General features: G+C 29.0%; 1 protein-coding gene across 3 annotated transcripts in view; it reads left to right on the forward strand.

The window, feature by feature from the left end:
• Positions 1 to 24,356, forward strand: part of LOC107441765 (sushi, von Willebrand factor type A, EGF and pentraxin domain-containing protein 1) — a 432,093-nt gene that overhangs the window by 349,818 nt on the left and 57,919 nt on the right. For 2 of the 3 annotated variants that reach the window (XM_071179755.2, XM_087165022.1), the window contains exons 12-14: positions 1,276 to 1,467; positions 14,632 to 14,826; positions 20,975 to 21,193. In XM_071179755.2, the coding sequence (XP_071035856.1) occupies positions 1,276 to 1,467; positions 14,632 to 14,826; positions 20,975 to 21,193 (606 nt within the window). The remainder of the gene's footprint in view (positions 1 to 1,275; positions 1,468 to 14,631; positions 14,827 to 20,974; positions 21,194 to 24,356) is intronic. The other variant, XM_016055134.5, reaches the window with a different exon arrangement.

The following is a 24,356-nucleotide window of genomic DNA, read 5'->3' on the forward strand; positions in this document are numbered from 1 at the left end:
AATACTTAACGAATTTATGCAATCGTATTTCTACTTCATAAAATATCATAAGCATAGAGATAGATTCTTTAGCTAGCTTAAAACTAAAAAGGAAAACAATCTTACTGACTGACCCCATTTAAATACACTATAAGCAAAAATCCAAAAAAGAAATGTTTAATTTTAGGGATAAGTTCGAAGTAGCGTCCCCTCTTTCGTTAAATTAAAAATTTCACGTTCGGCATTTTATTTTGAAACTACAGAAAAAAAGCTGGTTAGAATAATCTTTCTCTCTGTTATTACCGAAGTTTTAGCTTGTTTATTTAACCCAAAAGTCTGAAGCTAAAAATATTATTATTGTTATCATTAGAGCCCGGATTTTGATGACCTAAAAAATCTCAACTAATGCCCTTAAAAAGTGCACAAAATGCCCTTAAAAAGGGCAAAAAATGCCCTTAAAAATGCAAGCATTGCGCAAAAAATGCCTTAAATAAAGTAAAAATATTGAATTAAAAAAATGTTTTGCTCTTTTAAATTATTATGAGTCATTTAAAAGATATAAAGCAATGCAATACTTGTTCTACGCTCGTTAAAGTTTGAAAAATATGTTTTATATCCTAAAATAACAAAAAAAAGGAAAATATATTGACACCAAAATATTTTTATTTTGTATAGAAACTTTAATGGATATAACAACTTCCATCTCATAATATTACTAAATACCAGAATTACATTGGATTATTAAATGTTTTTTGATAATTTGAAATGTAAACGAGCGTCTCTTGTCTGAAAGTAAACTTTCATTCCTGCAAAAGCTTCTTTCAACGTCTACTGATGTTATTGGTGCGTACTTGAAAAAGACGGTCTTACTGACAATTCTTCTTCAATTTGAAAAGATGTTGCTTCACCTGTTAATATCCTATAGATTTTCTCTATTGTTTGGAAGCCAGTGTAATAATGAAAATTGATTAAAAAAAAATAATAAAAATTGTAAAAAATTAACAGAAAACTTTAAAAAATGCATTAAAATGCAAAATACGCCCCAAAATTTCAAGAAAAATGCCCTATAAATCTAAAAAAATGCTCTAAAAGACAAAAAATGTCCAAAAATGCAAAAAATGCAAAAAAATGCAAATGTCATCAAAATCCGGGCCTTAGTTATCATTATTATTATTATTATTATTATCATTATTATTATTATTATTATTATAAATAATATTATTATTTATTTATTTATTTATTTATTTATTTACTTTAATCAATTAATTATTTACTTATTTCTTTCTTTTTTTCAAGAACCCTGTTCTTTACGCGAAAGTGATTGGATGGAGGTAGAGATCGTACGACTGGGACGAGGCAATGAGTCCTTGCCGCATGGCACAATCATCAACGTTACCTGTACTCCTGGATATTCTCTAAACATTGGCAACAGAACAGCAAAGTGCGTTAAAGGTAGATGGAAGCCGAAGGAACCAGAGTGCCAGACCTGTACGTACGTAGTGTTTGTACCCTTTCCTTTATTCTTATTTGCATACAAAGTGTTCTGTAACCACCATCTCTAAGATTTATGTACTTTTCAGTAATTATTTCTCAGTAGTTATTCGTTTCTTTCTCAGTAGTTATTCGTCAGACTCTAATAGCAGTTTTATCTCCTCCCTCTGCAAGAATAAATTTGCGGAGCCTAATATGCATATTATTTTTACTTTATTTTTGACAAGGATGTCCAGTATGTATTAGATTATGGAACACTTTGTTTGTGTTTATAAAACTATCTTTTTAATGTTTATTTAAAAGCCACTATTGCATAAGATATTTGGTATTGAATTCAATTTTTTTCAAACATGTTTTTTAACTTTAAGAAAACGTTAATTATCCAAGTATATAAACTTGCGTTAATGTTTTCTGTAGTTTTCCATTATTGTTTTTTAAGATCACACTCATTCTAATTTTACCTAATTTTTAATTTTGCTTAGTGACCATTAATTTATATGTTCCAAAGAATATAATAAATTGAATCAAAAAACTAGCAAGAAATTCATTTCACCCAGTTTTTTACCAACATGGTGTGTAATATTTTAAACTTTTGCTGCACATGGTGCAAGTATAAAATCATGCTTTGCTACTAAAATAAAATTAAACGATCATTCCTTAATTCTTTATAAATACATTTGATTATGCATTTAACATGCTTATAAAAATTTTGAAGCTGCCACTTGTTGATTGATTTACTATTATAAATTTTGAACCAAGATAAAAAGAACTAGGTTAAACTTATATTTTCGTATCTTCCAAATTTTTTCTTTAAATTTCCATGCAATAAATTATTTTGTGAGCATATTTGTGTTTTGCTCTAAAAATCTCAGAACATCCACATATTCAATCCATTCCGACACATCTTCAGGTTTCTAAAAGAGAATTTCCATCAATTCGCCCAATCTCAGTTTTCTTTACATTTCACCGACGACTCGAATAAATCACTTTCGATTTTCTTTTTTTAAAAAAGTTTAGAATTTTTTTTTTCATTTCGTTCGTTCTTTGTCAAGCAAACTCGATATAAATATCATTTCCTCCATGACACTTTAAATCTTTTCAAAGGTGAGACTTTTATAACTCCAGGAAATTCGATTTAACCAATCAGAACTTCGAAAGGACCAAAGGCAAATAAGATCAAACATTCAAGTATCTGAAACCGATACAAAAGTGAAGTTAAATTTAATCGATTTTCAGTACTCATTTGCCAATCGATGAAAGCTTCGATGAGACTTACTCGTCGCCAAATGGTTTAACACCGAGGTTCTAAAACTGCTATTCTGAACTGTGAATCTGAGTGGTTAGTAAACGAAAAACGTAAATTTAGTAGTAAAAACAACTATGTATATATATACAGTAGAGCGCCGATTATCCGAACCCTTATTATCCGAACGTCCAATTATCCGATCTGAATTCATTTTTTTTTTTTAAAGTTTAGAATAATTTTTGACTAATCAACAATTTTTCAAAATTTCTGAGCCAGTAGATCTTCCGGCTGAAGAGATGCCAGGTTATGCAGCAGAAGAAATGGAAGGCTGGTATCGAGATACTGAAAACGTCCTAGAATTTCAAATTTTAAATGATGATGAAATTTTTTGTTGAAATTTTGAAAGAAAATCGGAACTCCACTGACGAATGGGAACAAATAGATGATTAAGTTCAAGATAGTGAACCTTCTCATCTAGAAACATGCAATTCATCAGATATTGCAATGAATTGGCTAGAACATCAAAATGATGTTGATGTTCAGTTGATTTATTTAAAAAGAATAAGGTATATCGCTGCTCAAAAAAGAGCATCTTTGAAACAAAAGTCTTTGCTAGATTTCTATTTCATGGAAAATAAAGAAAAATGTGGTAAAATAAGCAACTGACAAAAAAAATTATAAACAGCTGAAGTATGATTAAAAAAAACTCAAAATTAAAAAAATTAAATAAAAATATTTAAAAATTGAATTTTTTTTAAACAGAGCTATTTTCGATAGTACTGCCAGTCCTAAACCTGGAAAAAGTGTGAAGGGAAGTTAGTGCATCAGTAATAATCATTTAAACTAGATTTTAAACAACTTTACAATTATCCGAACTTCTCATTATCCGAACCACGTTAGGTCCTGAGCAGTTCGGATAATCGGCGCTCTACTGTATATATAAATATATATATATATATATATATATATATATATATATATATATATATATATATATATATATATATATATATATATATATATATATATATATATATATATATATATATATATATATATATATATATATATATATATATATATATATATATATATATATATATATATATATATATACAGCTCAATAAGGACAAAAAGGATTTTAAAAAAAGAAGAAAAAAAATTTTATATATATATAAAATTGTTGTATTCTTGTTGCGAAAACATTTTTAAATCATTCTTGAAAAATTTCCCGTCCATGTAAGTACATCCGATTTCGCTACTCGCTTTATAGTCTATGTTTAATACAGTTTTTTCTTTTTCTTTTATTTTATTTTCTGTTTTTACCTGTTATTTTTACTTACTTTTACTTATTGTGTTCCATTTTGTTTTTTTGTTTTTTTTTTTAAAAAATTTGAGTGCTCCTCACACTATTATATTAATATATTTTGCTTTGGCTGTATTGATACAATATCAGAAAGTACTCTTTTTTGCGGATATAATCGTGTGGGCTGATGAAAAGATCTTTTTTTTTCCTGTTTTTTAAAATAAAATTTCATCATTTTTTTTAAACTGTTGTTTGCTATTTTTTTACTTATTATTACCCCCCCCCCCTTTTTTTCATATGTCTATAATTTTTTTTTTGTTTTATCTTCATTTTGAACTTATCTAATGAGTTCTGTTTACTTGCAGCTTATGCGCAATAAATGACACTTATCGTTTTTCTTAACTTTCTTCGTATTTTCTTGTATTTATTTATTTATTATATATACATACATATATAGATCTTTTTTGGGGGGTTCTTGAAAAGTGTTTTAAAACTTAAAGTTTCACTTAAATGAATATAATTAAAGTTAAACTTAAAGTTTCACTACTTTTTAGACTTTATAGGTATATATGCTGTGCTGGAAAAAAATGGACCACCCTGAATAAATTTTGATCCAATGATGGGATTTTCACATTATAGAACTCAATCTTAATGATTTCAGGAATAGATCACAGATATGCTAATTAGTTAGTGCAGACAATAAAATCAGACACGAAAGCATACTTTCTTGGAAATAAACAATTCTTCTTGACATATTCGGTTTTCTGATCCCGAAAATGTATAGGGTAGCAGCAATTTAGGAAATATGGTCCCCATAGTTTGTTCAGGTGAGCGATCTAAAAATTCGACCTCTTAATGGCGGATCCCGTTTTGTGTATTTCACCATGTCACGAGAGCTCTTCAGGTGCAATAAACCATTTTTGCACATAATTATAATATTCATTTATCCAAAAATATTTCTACGCAAAGAGTCAAATCTTTTCTTATTCATTAATTTTATTCAAGTTAAGTTTTTTTTTATTGTAATGCCAAATTCATAATTTTTCAAAGTAATTCGTATATTGGCATTAAATGTCAAATATTTGATAAAAAATTTTAAAAACAAATTCGAATAACTTTTGCCTTATTTGAGAAAAATATAAAAGTTTCATAAACTTAAAAACGTAATGCAAACCGATAGAAACTCAGAAAAATCTAAAATTGATTGAATGTTTTTTTTTAAATGACTAAATTAATGTAATGAACCAATTTCATTAAAAAATTATTTTTCAATTAGCATTTCAATGTGTTAAAAGTTCTATGATATGAATAAACGCTAAGATAAACTTTCAAGACCAAAACTGTTTTTATGTTAATTAAAATAATGTAAAATCATTAATATTTAATGAAAATAAAAAATCCTTGAAAACTCAGTAACATGTTTTTGCTAAATTAACAAATTACACTTTAACTAAATAATAAATATTCCCAATTATTATACAGAAAAAAATCCGCAAAAATACATAAAAATATAAACTTTCAATTCGTTTAATTTAGAATGTTTTAATATTCATGACAAGACAATCCAAAAGCTTAAATAATTAATTGAAAACTAAGTTTAACTTTCTTAGCTTAAAATATTCTGTTGTTAATAAATAATTAGTATTTCTTTATTGATTCGTGAGGAACACCTAACTTAAAATATCTTTAAAAAATTTTATTGATTTTTTTTATTTAGAATTAATTAGTTTTCGACTTTTAAAAATTCATTATTAAAAATATTACTATGCTTTTAGCACTGATTATGTTGCGAATTCTTTTTGAAATTTTTTTGTTTCATGTGAAATTACTAATTTTACTTTATAAAAATAGTTTAATCACTAATAAATTTCTAACAAAATTATCTAAATAATCAGAAACAAATACTTAGGTATAATACAACACTATCAACTTCGGTATATTACAACACAATCGAAGACATTTATATCGGCCTTAATGTTCTCCAGAAATCTTTAAATTGGGTAAACTAAAATAATTTAAGTATCAAAAATGGTTCAAATAAACTTGAATTTCGCTCTAGCCTAAGTGCATAAAATAACTCTGCTGGAAATAAACATTGGCATGTATTATTATTAAAGCAAAAGTATATTATTTATGAAAATAAACTGCATAACTTCCAATCATTATTTGTAAGAAACTTTTTGTTTCCTTACAATTTTGAATTCAATGGAGAGAAAAATATATAAATATTCACCCAGTACAAATTTTTATTCTACATTATTCAAATAATTTTCAATATTTTTTTTTATTTAAGGAAAAAGTTATCAAACAATTTTCGTAACTTTTACAAGCGAGACTTAAAAGTATCCCTCATCGAAATATTTGAGTTTATGTATATTTGTTTAAAAAAAATTTCAAGACCAAAATATAATAATAAATGTACTTTATGTACTTATCTAATGTTGATACATTAGAAGTTGATTTCCATTCGTTTTGTGAATTAAAAAAATTACACCTTTTCTATTCTGAGGATAAACAAAATCTTTACAAGAATTAACTAAATAACAAAAAGCTGTGTTTTTTACGAAATTAATAAACATAGACACATTTATTTTCTGAAAAATCACTGGATACAAGTGCAAAGTTGTGTCTGATAAAAAGAAGAAAAAATAAGGAGTTAAGATAGAAAATTTTAAACAACAAAAAAAATGTTTGGAGATTAATGTGATATTTCTATAAAATTGCTTCAAAGGAGCATAAAAATATATTCTTATATTCTCATAACCATTATAAAAGTTACTTTTACCTCTATTGAAGCCACTATTGAAAGAAATTTGAAGATTTTGTAGTCGATTACTTGAATTAAAGTAAAAAGAGCACAATTCTAAGGATTAGCGAAGGCAAGAAAGAATAGAAGAAAGATTAGGAAATAGAAGAAGCGTGCCCATTATGGACGTTAGAATAGCGAGAATATGTTTAGAAAACAGAAAAAGAATCAGACTACTTGAAAGAAGCATGTTTCTTTTTTTCTGTACTGAGCAGAGGCTTGGAAGAAGATTTTTTATTACATTAAATATTGTTTTTTATTGTTTCAATAAAGATTTAAATTTTCTTTGTGCTCAATGATGGCATGGAAAAAAATTTCTCTTGATATAAGGAGTCCGCGCAATAATATTTTAGTTTTAATATAATAATAATATGCACAATAAATATTTTAGTATGTGAATTTTTTTTAATTATCTTGCTTTCACTCTTAACCTTTATCTTTTCTCTGTATTTTCAACGTACAGTGAGGCAATAAAAAAACTAACCACCCTGAATAACTTTTGATCTAATGATCAGATCTTCACGTTCTAGTACTCATTCTCAAAGGTTAGAGAGGGTGACCTCAAATATCCACGAAATAAATTAGTGCAGACGATATTTAAGTTACGAAATCAGACACAAAAACGTATTTTTTCTGAATAAACATGCCGTTTTTTCGACGGATTCGGATTCCTGACTCCCAAAATATCGGGGGTATCGCAATCTGGGAAATATGGTCCCTACTGTTTGATCAGATGAGCACTCCAAAGTTTGGACCCCTTAATGTTAATTTTACATTCTGCATATTTCGTTATATCTCAAGAACTTTTTAAGTAAATTGAAAAATTGGAGCATTTTCCTGAACAATCTATTGAGACAATATTCCCCGATTGCGGCTACCCCCCCCCCCTATTTTGGGTTTCAGAAATAGCAAAAAATGCACGTTTTGTGTCTGATTCGGTAACTTAAAATATTATCTGCACTTATTAACTAACATATTTGAGGTCACCTTTTCAAGCCATTCAGATTGAGTCCTTAAGCGTGAAAATCCAATCATTAGATCACTGTACATTTGCTCGATGTTTAGCTCACTGTACATTCTTGTTAAATGAATAATCCCAAGGAACTAAAGCTGAAAGATATGTTTGACAATATTGAAACTTCATTTACTTCACTTATCAGTTCATATTGCTGTCCTGGAATCTTGTTTCATTAATATGATGCCGATGCCCTCGATAGATGCTCTTTTGGAATCAATTAAGAACATGCTTAAAAATTGATATCTGTCATTCGATCGTCGAGCGACGTGTGTGCTTTTAAACCCTCGAATAAATTCCACAGTTCATCACACTCACAATGAATTTATTATGCCATCACACACAGAAATAAAACCGATTTTGATTACCTCAGTTTTTTTCCTTTTTTCCTCTTATGGTAAAAGCTTTATTGTCCCTTAATATTCAACTTTAGCGAAAAGTTCACTTCTTTCTGTAATTAGAATTCCTAATTATTACGTAAACATAATTCCGCTGTAATGTTGACACCTTCTCATCACACTTTCTGTGCTCATACTAAAACGTAAATTATTCACCGACCTGCTGTAAACGACATTTCACAGATACGCTGACAAATTAGCTAATTTATTAGTTCGCTTTCTTTCCTATTTTCCGATTATTTTCTTAGTACAGTCAAACCTCGTTATAGTGAAGATGGTTTATAGTGAACTCCCGGGTATAGTGGACGAAATGTTCGCTCCCGTGCCTTGCTATACGAACATAATATTATTTTTTTGTGGATATAGTGAACCAAAAGAAAGAGGAAATGGGATAATATGAACTTTTTTCTGCCTTCGTCAGATTTTTTTATCTCCATTTTTTGGAAATTTTGTAATTTCTATATAAAATATATATACCGATTTTTAAAACTATCTATTCAGTGAAATGTAGCCATAAGCATTTTTCTTGTTTGCTTTTTCTATCTCAGTTTCCCATCCCTAAATAAAGGCCATCCCCAAATTTTTTGTACACAAGATGAAGAGTAATGAACACATTTTTAAAACTATCTATTCAGTGGAATGTAGCCATAAGCATTTTTCTTGTTTGCTTCTTCTATCTCAGTTTCCCATCCCTAAATAAAGACCATCCCCAAATTTTTTGTACACAAGACGAAGAGAAATGAAAAATAAAAATTAACGCATTTTTTTACTACATATTGTTTTTTAATCGTTTTTGCATTTCTTTTTATAGGTCATTTATTTAAATAATGTTTAATAAAAAGGAGCAGTGCGAAAAAATTAGTAAAAATTGCTCGCAGTATGGATATAGTGAACTCCCGGTTATAGTGAACCGAAATTTCGGTCCCTTGAAGGTTCACTTTAGCGGGGTTTGACTGTATTCAAAAGTCAATGCAAGTACAAAAACATGAGCTTATAATAATAAGCTTTTCAAAGAAATTAAAGTAAGTTATCACAAAAATAATCATGAAAATATAATTACACAAAAGCACTTGAAAAATTTTACAAATAACCTCGCTTAAAATACAAAAACGAAAAGCGAATGGTTGCCAAAGAAACGAAAAACCTTAAATGATACTTAGAAGTAATTAGCATCTGCTGAAAATAATAATCTCTCTTGAAAAGCACAGGTATATTTAACCTATAAAAATAATAGTTATTTTAAAAAAATATGTAAGCCCTTCATATATATTGTTTTATACCTAAAATTCACTTTATAAAATTGCTCAGTTAATAGAAATCAAATCTTAATAAAGTATGTGTTATTCTTTTTGTTGATGTGTATTAGTTTGTTTTAACTTGTTGACCTGTTTTCATTTTAAAACGTGTCTTTTAAAATAGTATAAAAGCGTTTTTTTTTTCTCAAAAAGTTTAAACACTCCATTTCATTGTAAATAGTTCTTAGATTCTAAACACAATAAATATTAAATTTTAAAATATAAGTTAAATTTATAAAATATATTCAAAAGAAAATTTTTTGTTCTGTATCTAATAATTATGTGCATATTATTTGTTGTAAAAGTCACTAATACCTGAAAAATTAAAAATGATTCAAATGACTATGCATTAAAATTATATTTTAATGCTGTCCATCTAACTGTTGTGCCACAAACATTTGACGCAAGCTAAATTGTTTGGGGTCAAATAATAATCACAATGTACTGAACCCTGCGAGTATTAAAGAAATAAATTATAGTTCCCTCCGACAGCGTGTCATATGAAATCTGTTATTAATATTCCCTGATTTAAATAAAAGCGCCGTTGATCTACGCGTGTTTATCTTACAATATACCATAAGAGCTTTCGTAATATTAACCATAAAGTATTGCGTAGAGCTTGATGTTGAATTAATGATAATGTTGTTGGCAACAGCAATATGCTAACCAGATGTGTAACAACGAAAGGGAAATTTGCTATCTACTGTAAACTAAAAGTTATGCTAATTTCTTATTCCCATTAAATACTGTTCGATATTTTACTTGTGTTACGAGCGTAAGCATTTTAAAAGCAATACTTTCTTCATTTCTTAAATGATTTCTTGCAATTTTATGGACCTATTTGCGAACTCATAATTTGTGTGTAAAAAATTTTCTTAAGTTATTGCATAATTTAAAAAGAAGTTCGATAAAATCGAAGATTTATACTTCCGGATTTGATTCGATATAATTTTACTTTTTTTTTTTTTTACTCGTAATGATTATATAAATATCATTCATACATTTGTCACATTTCCTACTTTTATATGTATTTTCAGTGTCACAAATTATACTGTATGACAGAAATTAATAGCATTAACTTCTCTTATTTGGAAGATATTTGGCTTATGTCTAAGATTAGCGCAATAAGTCAGATATACATCAGAAATCAAGCACGTAAAGTTGCCAACGAAAAATGAAAAATAAACGTGACAAACAAAACTAAAAAAACCTCAGCAGACAAGAGGGAATAAAAATAAATATGGCAAATCTGGGTAAAATGCAAATACGGTATTTAAACCATTCGTTTGACTATACATTAACCCAACCATTCATTTCCCATAACTTTGCCGTTCTTATGATATCGGTTTACCAGAAATTCTTTGTTTCCCAAAATTATATTCTTATTAGCTCACATTTAGTAAAAAATATAAAACTGAAAAGCAAATTTAACTGAAAAATGGCTTTTATGCATTACTCTAAGACAGCGGTTCCCAAATCGGAGTCCACGGAAGTCCAGGATTCCATGGAAGAGTTAAAAGAACTCTTCAAATTAGGATTTTGTTAATCAGTGATAATTTTTAGAACTTCGAATTACAGTTAGATCCAATCAATGATCCATTTTCTTTTTATATTTCGATACCTTTATGAAATAACTTTAAGTAAAATGGTAAGGAAAAAGAAATTACATTTTTATTAAATACATAATTTTTTTAATACATTATAATGAATAATTTTTTTAAAAGCAGCATGCATTTATAAAAAATTACAATAATATTTCCCGCCTCGCATTTCAAAAGAAAATTATATAGCTAATTTCAACTTAAATTCCCTAATAACCATTTTTATTTTCCATTTAAAACCAATTTTAATTTCCATTATAGAAATCATTTTTAATTTTCATTTTAAAAAAAAAATAAGAAGCATAATCCGCCTTATTTTATCCATTTTCAGCTTACATATATACACCAAAAAAATCCATAACTAGATTAGATACAGCTTCAGGATAGCGATTTTAACTATCGGACATGAAACCCAGCCTAAAATTATTATGAAGACCTCTAATTAAGTATTTTCAAAGTAATATTTTATAGGTTAATACAATTACAATGCTTTTATATACTTTAGTAGGGGTTTCGTGGAAGGGAGGTTGATCATTAATAGTTCAATAGCCGTGAAAAATAGGGAACCCCTGCTCTAAGATATTAAGAAACAATTACCAAATTTTGCTACATTTACCAAATTTTATCACACATAATAAAACCATATTTTATAGTTAATTTTACCAAAATCAGTACCATAGTGCTTCGATAAAAATATTGAACTTTTTGGTGATCCTATGGAGCTAGAAACTTGGTAAATGTTACCATTTTCTGGTAGTTTCGATCATACAGTTTTCTCAATGCAGTACTCTAAAGTATTTATTAATAAAATCAATTTTTATTTAACTATTTGTAAGTATTTTTTTAAATAAATGCTCACTTTGCTTTGCATTTTTTGTCAGTGTACTTAAAAAACGCTGCTTTTTATATTCTGTGCCTGTAACTTGATTTGTTTACTTTCGAGTCTTAAAAGAAAATTTTGCGTTTTGAAACTATGATTCACAAATGCATATTAGAAAAATTTATCTGCTTTTAAAGACAAATTTTCCCTCCACTATCATTATATGCAAATTCATACCAACAAAAGTCTATTTTCTGCATATATCGTTAGGTATTGATGCTGACCCGAAAAAGATGTGCACCAGACATGAGATAAAATTTCGATACACCCAATACCCTTAGAAATAAAAACGTGTTCTTCAGTTCTTTTTTTATGCAACATCTTATGCTCCTAATGCAAAAAAAAGAGAAGTGTAGTACTTTTTTTCGCATGCGAGAAATAGGTGAATAAGGAATGTGTCATGAATCTACCAGACAAAGTATTGCATGTTCCTCTTCTTATAATAAAAGAAAGACATTAACGAAATTTTTCATTTAACGCTAAGTGTAAATAGGTGAAAATAGACCATTTATTGTCAGACTTATATGGGAATAGGCATCGATCAAGAATATTTTACTATAAAACATTTATTGTTAAATAATAAATGGCAAACATTCATATTACATCTTCTCGGAGGGAGAACAGAATGAAACTACTCTGTATATGCAAGTCACGCATCCAACGCTCTAGAATAAATAAATAAAGATGGAATATGTTTTGTACTACTTATGAATAAAGCAAAATAACGTGAGTAAAGCACAAACAAAGGCACAAAAATGTGCATACTATAGTTTCAGTTCTATAAACAAGAACCTTACTCAATGTCTTAACACGAAATGACCGGAAAAAATTAACAAGGCAAACATGCTGCAATAAGAAAAAAAAGTAGTTCAACTAATAAGAGAGTTTATTATCTTGTTCAATCATGTTACTCTTCCCCTATTAGTAAAATAACTTCTTTATTCTCTTTTTCTCCTTTATTGCAGCAACGTTAGTCAATTATTGTGCCGTTATTTTCTTTATTCACATTGTTTTATTTCATTCATTCTAGAATAAAGTTATATTAGTTATTTAGTTTCATTAGGGTTTTGATTCTTTACTTTATCATTCCATCTTGTGCCAAATACTTGGGCAATTCACTTATGGACTACGTAAATTATTTAACTTTAGGTGTTAAATTACAAATTTCAGGGATGGTAGAATTATGAATTGCTTAATAATTAATTAGAAATTAAAATTACTTTGATTTCCAATTTACCTACTTTGATTTCCAGATTATTTCCAATTATTCTATTCAATTGCTTCTGAATATTTTTTTATTGCTCTGATACATTATTTTTGAACACTTATTCTTAATATTCAGATACATTATCCCAGAACATTCGTTTTTTAAGTCCTCATAGTCTTTAAATATTATTTCTGTATAAATTGCACTAGAGAAAAAAAAATTACAAGAGATTTTCTAACGGATCTTTGATATTTTTAAGTTCCTGATTTCAAATCTGTAATGGGCTTCTCTCTTCAAGTTACAATTTTTTAATGACATTTTTAATCTATTTTTGTTGAAATGTACAAATTTAAGAACGTTAAACACAACAGCGGTTTGTATAAATTGAATATATTGTTTGAAAATATTTTATTTTATATTATAACCGTCGTTGAACAGCAGACCCAATTTTATGGGTTTACGTCTACTAATGTTCAAGTCCGTAGCCTTGCGATTTTGAACCCAATCCAGAAGACAAGAGAACTCCTAGATCGAGTATTGGAAGAAATTTGCCTTCGTGGAGGACTTTTTGATAGATCTAACCCGCATTTGCGTTACATGGAGAGGAAGACCACGGGAACCTCCCACGGTTTGCCTGACGGCAAGGGGACACTAACCCATGATCCGTCTACCACTGAGGATATTTCACGTCAGCACTGTGGTCAGTGCAAGCCGGATGTGGAATTCGTATTGACTGGGATTCGAACCCGGTTCGCCTCATTGGAAGGCGAACGCTCTATCCCCTGAGCCACCGTGGCTTTCTTTGAATATAATGTTGCGACCAACTTCTAGGGGAGTTAAGGTACATCATAAGGATAAAAGTTGCATAGGAAATAATGCACGAAAATGACATTATACGCCACTTGGGGCTCTTCCGTCTTATGAATTGTTTCTTCGTGTGCTTCTAAACAGATCCTAATGTGAAAATGCCTCTAACCGCATACAACAGCATTTTCGAGCATGGGCCCCTACACAGTTTCAATCATGATAAAGTACCCTAATATCCCTAAGAACTTTGCAACATTCAAGCTACTCCCTATTATACTGCTAAATACAACGTTTTAAAATTTATATAATTCAACAAAAAATAGATTAAAAATGTCATTTCAAAATAAATTTGTAGCTTTAAGAGCAAGATTTTTTTCAGAATTGTAATCCTCTCGCCCTAATCAGGCAAGATCAAGTAATATGTAAAACAACACAAAATATAACTGTAAATATAACAAAAATAATCGTATAAATGCAACAGAAAAAATTTTCCCAGGGTTATTATCTAAATGAAAGTATAATATATATTATTAAACTTTAATTTCTTTTGTCGAACACTATCATTGAAGTCATTGTAATTGTTTTTTACTGCCTTTTTAGTACCTTGTCCAGTACCGACTACACCCAATGGTGTGTATCACCATTTTCAGCGTACTGTTCTAGAGAAGGAAGGCATGCCTCACGGAGAAGTGGTGACGCTGACTTGTCTCCCGGGATTCCAACTTATGGGACCAGACTCTTTGCGATGTTGGTATGGTGACTGGGCCGTCGACAACCTTCCAGAGTGCGTACCAAGTAAGATAGCCGGTTGTTCCCCATCGATACAAACGAAACTTGTTCAGAAAAATATGAAAATATTCATAATGAATTACCAAGTATCCCAAAAGGGACCGATAATTTGAAAAATCAATTTAAAAAAACTGAAGGCGATAGAAAATTACAATTTGCCTGCGTGCTGCTAAGAAAACTAAATTATTTATTCTCACAAAGTTTTAAATCTAGCTGCAAAGCTCATAAGCAAACGTTGCTGCCAACGTGTTAGATTATAAAACAATGTTTTTGGCACCTCTTGTATGACCTTTTCATGCTGAAATACTTATTCGTATGTCATTGAATTTTATTCTCAGACTGTTGTTGCGAATTAATGATTTTTCCCCTTTTAAAACGTTGTCTTATAGTTTTTTTAAGTTAATAAGATCATCTGTTTGACAAATTTAATAACTAATTTTAAAACTTAGTGAGAAAAATTTTCTGGCATGTCAAGTAGAAAATTTAACTCTAATCGCTATCTTTCGATTGATTTTTTAAATCATCGGTAATTTTTGAGGCATCCTTTATAACAACTTTACAATGGCATAAAATGCTACCAAGACCAGTTAACATTTGTTTTGAATAACTGAAAATAAACGAAAATTGTATTTCAGGTGAAGAGTTAGAAAACTTAAATGGTTAAAAATATTGGCAACTTCAACGTTATTCCTTTTTTCTAATCACTTCTATAACGGTCAAAAGAAAAAAAAACAGTTTGGTTTGGTACTTATTTTTCCTAATAAATATTTTTTGGAACATACTTTGCTGAAGTATCCAAAAGTAATCAACCACAACGAGTTTAGATTTGAGAAGATACACATCAATAGATTTATGAAATATTAAATAGATTATAGTTGCAAAGTATAAAACACATTTATATAAAACCCCATCGTTACTTTATTGCTTTATTCATATTTAAACTTTATAGCAGAGCTACTTTTCTCTGTAGTTTGATATGATTCCTACTTATTTGATATTGTAATATATATGTATGTTTGTTTTAACCTTTTCATAAAGAAAAAATAAATAAGTTTTTTATGTATTTAAATCAAATTTTTTTGCCTATTTAAATCAGATTTATTTATTGCTTTTTACTTCGCAAGAGTCAGTTGCCCAAACTTTGGAGAGAAAAAATTTATCTCCTGCTAATGCTCTTAATCTTTTCACAATTCTTGGAGATCTAACTCAATATTCTGAGTTAAAGTTAATAATCCTGTCTAGTGTCATTTTAAGTTTCATTTGATTTTACTCTCAAATATTGTGTATTTAAATGCATTATTACCTGAATTCTTAACCATGTAATAAAAAGAGTGACGAAGCAGTGAGTACTTATCTAACTAAGCAGGTTGGCAAAAAACGGTTAATAATAATATAAAAATGCAATATTTTTGAAAGAATAACATTTCATTGTACATCTAAATTGTTAGAAAGTGAAATAAAATGAAAAGACTAGCCTGAAACTTTTATACCATTACTTATTTCCCTACTTCAGTAAGAATTGTGGAGAGAAGGGAAAAGTATTACTTCCAAAAAATGCTTAACAAAATTGCTGATAAATAGTGCTAATAAATAAAATAATATCGCCTTTAGGATTTTTTAAAGATAATAGAAATATAGAAATAAAATAGATTACAAATTATAGTATGCACTACCGCAATTAAATTTGAAAATTGAGGTTTATACCGTCTCAAACTACTGTAAACAAATACTGAATCGTCAAGCAGAACAATGTAGTTCTTTTTTTAAGCAAAGTGTGAGATAAATTTAAAATGTTTTAATATACCGCTACTTTATATTTCGTAACACACACAAACTATTATAAGGATAAAAAAAATAATCATTTTAAATAAAGTTGTAATTACAGACAGAAAAAAAAACACTAATATCACTTTTGATTACTCGCTACTAATTCGTATACTAGTTGCTTATTTTTTAAGAGCTTATTTTTTATGTCGCTATTTATTTTACCCTATAAATATATAACTTATTATGCACTCCAAATAATTTTTGTAAATTTTTTGAATTTATTACGAAACCTTAAACTCCATAACATATTATTTAGGTTAAATTTACACCCGCTTTCAAAAATCTTGAACGCTTAACTCATTCTTTAAACTGTAATTTCTCTTCATTTAGAACGCTATCTATCTCGACCTTATGTACAAATATGTCGTTAGATATTCCTTATTCAATAGAAACTCTTCTTTATTGTTCGCGTTGCTTCGGATTATCCTTTATTTCATAGAGAACATCAGCTGAGCCAACGACTTCATCAATCTTATTCGCCGATGCTTCACCGAACAGCTAAAGAAGTAGCTCTCCTATTATGTTTGATTGGTTGGCGGATTATTTTGTGCGCGATTGATAATCTGAGCTTCTGGACGTCGTCATTCAGATCATCTTAACGCATTCCTCACAAATACCACTTGTACGTTCCGTTGAGTCTTCCCATCATAGAAAATTTGATTCACAGAATCTGGTGCAATGAAGGAAATCTTTCTAGATTAAGCGAATCGCTCATTACTTCGTTCATGTTTAGGACGAATATAACCTTAGCTTTTGGCAAATATATCTAACGATTCTTGTAACTAATAAACTATTTATTTATTTTTTTTACACAGAATAGCTGTTGTTGCATTAAAAGTTTCGTTGGAACAAATTTGATTTTTTTTAAACTTCAGTCAAAGGTAATGTTCGAAGTGCCACATTTCCACTTTACGAGCCACCTAGATGCGTGATGGTTTGAGTGACCTTCACACAGGGTTCGATTCCCCGTGCTGAAGGGTGGGTTTGTGATCGTGTTGCACTTTCTCCGATCGTGCCTCAGGAATCGGAATCTAATCTATGCAATGTCCCTCTACGAAACTAAAAATATTCATGCACAGTTGGATGATTGCAGAGCGTGGTGCGGAAACCAGAATCTTAGTACCACCATCCGCTCTCCCGTCTGAATTACGGTCATGTAGTGTGTGCATGCATCAGTAATATTTTTCGATTATGACTTAGACCAGGGATGAGCAAACTTTTTTAGTCGAGGGCCAAAAGTCGAGAAGAAAAAAAGTTTCCGAAAAAAAGTAAATATTTAATGAGATGAATGAAATTGCTATTTCATTTTTAAAAGTTCCTTATATTGAGGTTCGAAGTAAGATGTGCTTATTTTAAAGAACGGGGTTAAATGGTTTTCTGTTAATCTACTTCTGAAATGATTTTTTCTAAGGTTCATGGTTGAGAACACTTGTTCACATATGTAAGATGAAGCAAACATAGCACTGATTTTCTGAGCATGAGATATTAAATTTAGGAAACTAGCATTTGGTAATGATTTGCAGAACTCAAATATGTTTAGAAGCAACACCAATGTGCAATCTTTACATACTCAATAACTCATACTCAATACTTGCACCGGCAGAAAAATCAGCTCGTTGGAGCTTAAAATGCGCTGTCTTCCACATGTGAAGCACAATTCACCTATGTTAGATTTCATACGTCTGATCCTCGAGAAAGACAAACGCTAGTTGGTGCTAATCTGCGGCTGTTCTATAAAGAACTTCTGCGTTCAAAATTTTGCCAATTGAAGCTATCTGTGCTAACTATTTCAATCAATTCCACCAATAGAGAAAGTAAAAAGATCATCAGTACTTTTTTAAAAAAGAAAGAAAAAAAAATAGCTTTAAACAAAGTAGACAAAATAATGGATGTATAATAAAACTTGTTTTTATTCGCCACAGATCGGCAAGTTAGAATTCTATCCGCGGGCCGGATAAAACCTTCCGGCGGGCCGTAGTTTGCCCATCCCTGACTTAGACCGATGAATCCCGGGTGGTTGTCAATAATAAATAAATGTAGTTCTAGCACGACATCAAAAATCAAACCTACTTTATAAGTGCTCGATTAATACCTGGAAAATTTTAAAAGAAAGACTTAAGAAACGAAAAATCGTCATTTTTGTTGCAATACATGTGTTTACAGATATCCCAGTGGATGAAACAAGCTGGCAATATCTTGTAAAGTAACACACGACATTCTAAATTGAAACAGAAAAATGATACACATTAAATCCCACGATGAAATTTACTTGCAGAATCATCTGTGCAATAGGACTCCAAGGCGTTTCATTTGAGACACATGTTCTTCAAAAAAAATTAAGAGAAAAATAAAATAAAAAAGCTCTTATTTAGATCAATTCTGCTTCCCTTTGAAATATATCTTCGAACATCCTTACATATATGAATAAGGTTATTTATTTTTTACCATTGTCTTCTCTAAATTAATTAAAAAAAATTAAACCGATTTATGCAGATAAGATTGTTTTAATTGTGGATTATTAAGATTGTTTTAAAATGAAATCAAATTGAATATGTAACAAGTGGGGAAAAGGTACAATAAAAGCAAAACATAGTACCAGAAACCAAACAAAGTACATTTGACATAGAATTGATGTTAGTTCAAGATTTTATCAACATACGAAAGCATACATAGAAGTTATATATCAAAGAAAAGAAAAATAGGATAATATAAAGTTATCTTTCTTATTTATTGTGCACAGAAACTAAATTTAGACTTTTAAGATAAGTGTGATAAAAAAAATCATGGTGCTTCCATAGTCAGTAAAAAAAGCCAATTCTGAATAACAATAATCTGATTATCAGAATCCACGTGCTAATATAATATCCTAAAAAATCAAAAGCGCACTTTTAATGTTCTAATCAGTTAGTGTAAATTATATTTTCTATAATGAAATCAAGCACAATGGCTTACTATTTCCGATTAAAACATACCTTTTCTTTGTCAGATTTGGGTTTAGGACTCTCGATATATATGGGAGCAGATTGTCAGTAGGAAATATATGGTCGTAATAGTTTAATCAGAAGAAAGAGTTTGATGCCCTTAATTCAGCTTTTACTTTTTGATATTATCATCATTTAACTGGAACTATTTAAGTAGATTAAACAATTTTGGTACCTGTTTATAAAAATTGCTTACAAATAATTAAAGGAAATAATTTATTATTTTTGTTTTTATTAATTAATAAGTACCATTTTTAATTATAAAAATTGGTTTTATTAATTATTTATCATTTTTTATTAAACTAATTATTTCTAAAATAGACTTTATACTCTTATAATCATAGTAATTTTGAATTAAATAACAAAAAAAAATTTTGAGTGAAATCGGACGAATAGGGGAAGTAAATGAAAGAAAGTTTTATTTAAATTTTTGTGTCTCAGACCTTTCCAAATAATCTTAAAAGCTGCACATATATTTTTAATTAACTCGGGTTGAAATATTTTCATCAACAAAAGAAAAACAGTTTTATACTTTGTTAAATGTCTCAAAAAAAGTATTAAAAATGTGCTATATAAGAACTAAAATGATTTTTAGTAAACTACTCGTTGAGTCTCACTTTTACAATTATCTAATAAAGAAACCTTCTATAAGAAATATCTTATGCAAAAAATAACTTATATTAAGTAACTTATAAAAGTAAAATTTTTTTATCCTTTAATAGATATCTCCATAGAAATGTATAGTAAAATTACCTATAGAAGACTGATATAATTAATTATAGTAGTCATATAAACAAAGCTTACGTTTAAAAAAATCATAAAGCAACTTGTTTTGTAATTCAACTTGTTCATCTATTATTTGTACCACGTGTTTTATGATAAAGTACCATTTCAAAGGTATAAATAAAGTAACTATTATTTATAATCATAGTCAGCTCTGGAAAGAAAATTCAGAATAGAGCATGTATGCACCGCATTAATATTGATGATTAGTATTTCCTACATAATTACCTACGTATGACCCGTTTCTATCGCACTAATACATATTTTTCCATTTTATGGAGTCAATACAATTATTTTCGTTACAACGCATTTCTAATTCCCTCTAAAATATACTTTATATTTATTCCTATAACGATGAATCTTTGTAAAATAGGAGGATTTTTTTAATAATAACTAATTTCCAAAATCGCTTTAATAATGGGATATAAAATTATAAATCATACTGAAACTGTAGACCAACGATACTAAATATTAAACAAAAAAACACGTTCTTTTAAATATCTTAGTATAGTTAATCCGTTCGGAATTTTTCTATTAGCCATTTTCTCGTTTTATTCATTTAGAGCCTTGCGAGCTGCCAATGATTCCTCAGGGACATTATTTAAGTGGCTATCGGTCTGGCTTAACGATCTCACATGGATCATCAGTGGACTATGACTGCAAGCCGGATTATGTGAAAGTAACCGACGAAACAATCCTTTGTACAGAGGGTTCTCTCCGGCCATTCCCACCCTCCTGCCAACACCATACAGTTAAGGTTTCCTCTTCAATCACCTCAACAGGTGGGTTAATGACTATACTACGTTTTATGAAGCCTCATAAGGAAAAGAATTACCCTTTCTTAACTACTGTAATGAACATAACAAATCTTTAGGATAAAACAACTAATTTACACAGCAATCGTACTACAACCACAGTTTTAACTTGTTGGTCTGATGAACTGGTCTAATAAATCTTAAGTTGGACTAATGAAAAATGCTTACTTCAGAACTTTAAAGAAAAAAAGACTCGAGGCGATTTAAGTGATAATAAATGAGTATAAAATTTACGCATAGAATTATTTTGAAATTCTTTCATATTTTATTAAAATGATTCAAATTGAACTGCTTAACTTAATATTCTCAATATTTTTTATAGCTTAATTGCAACTTGTTTCCTATTTAGTTGAAGAGAAATGCTCAATAGATTAACAATACGTACAAGATAACTAAAAGTAATATTTTTCGAATTACATTTCTTTTTTCAGATTTCTTTCAAACAAGTAGTTTCACGGCGAATAGGTTTATTAAAATTGAATAGCAAATTTTTCCCATTTGCAATTAAATGACTGATAATTATGGAATTATAAGTGCAAAACTACATTTAAAATTATGTAATAATATACCTAGAAAACTATTATACTTTTAATTTTTTTGGCAGTCTGCATCATCTTTAATTACTTTTCGTAAACCTTTCATTTGACGTTACTATTAAACTCACACTCACGTTACTATTAAGATAATAGATCAATTACGCGACATGGAGCTTTTGGAACTCGTTCCAAGCTGTTATGGTTACTTCCTTATAGGTTGCCTCCTGAGGACGTCAGAAAACGGACTGAAAGGTTTAATCAGATTTCATCTTATAAGAAGAGTAGACATATTCTTTCATTATCTTTCTGTTATGAATAACCCTATCTTGTGTTGAATTCAAATGTTTGGAAAACAAACTTTTCATTTTAATACAAAATATTTTCCAATACTGAACTTACAATATTTGGCACTCTTTTATCAAAATAACAATTCACATAAAATATACATTCAGAAATTGAGAATTTGATTGGTGCGTTTGAAGTGGATTAATCAAATCACATTCATTAGGAATGTTCCCTCAAGTTTGTAAAAAAATCAGGAATTGTATTTTATTATTCTTTCTAATTTTATTATTTTAATTATGTTTATTCTATGTTTATTTTATTATTTTATTTTATTATCATAGTTTAATTTTCAGAAAAATATATTTAAAATATGAAAGAATTATTATTAAATAAATAATAATGACATCACTTGAAAATTATGAATCAAATCGATCGAAAAATCAACCGTTAAGAGATAAACTTCTCAAAAGTTGAAGAAATTTTGAGCGGACTCTAAACGCATCTCACGGAATTGACTCAATTATTTTAACATTTGATGATTTTTGCCGAAAAATCGAAATTTGTGTTAAATATCAGAAGAAGAAAAAAACTTAATGTCTTTAAGCCCCCCTAATAAATAAAGAGCAAAAATAAATATCGTGAGTGCAATTGTCAAACACACTTATTTAAACAAAACACAAAGTGCACATACAATACAAACCTTTCAGAATCGTAACACAGAGTGACTTAAAGAACTTAGATTGAAAGGAATGTAGGCTGATTGATTTGCTTAAATTTTTACAAAAACATCATTTAGCTAGTTAATCTGAAATATAAGGATAATATTCGCATTTTATAGAGCGGAGATCTATCAAAAACATTTCTAGCATAGGAAAAACAAGTCTTTCATTCCCGGCACTTTGTGAGATCTCTGGGAAAGAAGATGAGAACCTTTTGGCAAAGAGAGGTGAAAAGGCTCTCTTGGGGATCTGTTGAGATCTTTTTTTCTGAACGAATAGAAGATTTGCTTCTAGGATACAGCAAAGAGCTCTATTTGACTCTGCTGTCAAGTCTTAGTGCTCTCCTGATAACGAATAACATCCCTGATTCGCCTAGAAGGGCACAGCACTGTTGCATTTAGGTGTCTTTCTAAATGTCAAGACTGTTTGCCTGCATGTTTGCTCAAGCTCAAATTTCGCGAATTTCCTATCTACCCACTGTCCACCCCAAATTAAATTCTCGAAGCTGCACTTCTTCACTCGTGCTCTGAGCTTGTTTTTAATTTATAAGATCAAAAAGGTATTGGAGGCTTGTAGAACTGAATACACCATATGCAATCTTCTGGGCAATTTTAATATCAAAATGAACTAATTAATAACTTTTTCATGAGCATCTTTAATGATTATTGTTATAATTTCGGGTTTTGTATCAATCACATTCTTTATGATATCTAATGTATTATTCAAAAAATATCGCTATGAATTGTTGAAACTCATAACACTTATGATTTTACAACTGGACCTTAAAAACAGTCAATCACCAAATAAGATTAAAATGAAATCACAAGATTTGATGTCTTTATTGGCGGATCTGGGAAACTTTTTCTCTATACTGGAAATTTAGTAAAACCATAAAGCTTAAAACTTTTATGTTTGAATAATAGTCTCTCTTAGCTGAGAAATGTTGTTAATACTTATATGTAGAGACTTATTTGTGACACTTAAACTATAAAATTAAATTCAGTGGAGTGACAGTCCATGGAGGGTCAAAGCCTACGGTGCCCATACTAGTTTTCTTGCCGTTGCATATTTTAAACAAGAGTATTTAAAATATGCCCTTATTTAAGGCGTGTAATGCTTCAAAAATATTACTTTAAATTTAAATGATGAAAAATAATTCACTCACAGCACTTTATTATTATATATTCGAATATTCGATAAAAATATGTTTGAGTTAATAAAAAGAATGTCGTCCAAAAACATATTTATATGATACTTATCACCTAAACTTTAAAATTTGTTATACGCCTTCCTTATATATCAGTTTGAGACTTCTAATCTGTTTATAATTTTGAGTTCATTGCACTTTGACTTTATTGAATGCTTTTAAAAAGGTTAGAAAACTCAATATAAGCTCACATACATAATGTTGTTTTATTCTTAAATTCTTCTCATTCTGGCAGGGAATGTAATTTCTATTTCATATTACCGTAAAAAATTCTACTTGTTATTTTATATGCTTATCACGAGGAGTCTTAATATTACTCAAAAGCAACTGAAGTTTATAATTTCTAAAATAATTGATCAGCAAAAATATTAAGTGGAAACTAT

Source organism: Parasteatoda tepidariorum, chromosome 1, assembly GCF_982258835.1.
Source record: "Parasteatoda tepidariorum strain Cologne lab strain chromosome 1, Ptep-v5.0, whole genome shotgun sequence".
NCBI classification, from domain to species: Eukaryota; Metazoa; Arthropoda; class Arachnida; order Araneae; family Theridiidae; genus Parasteatoda; species Parasteatoda tepidariorum.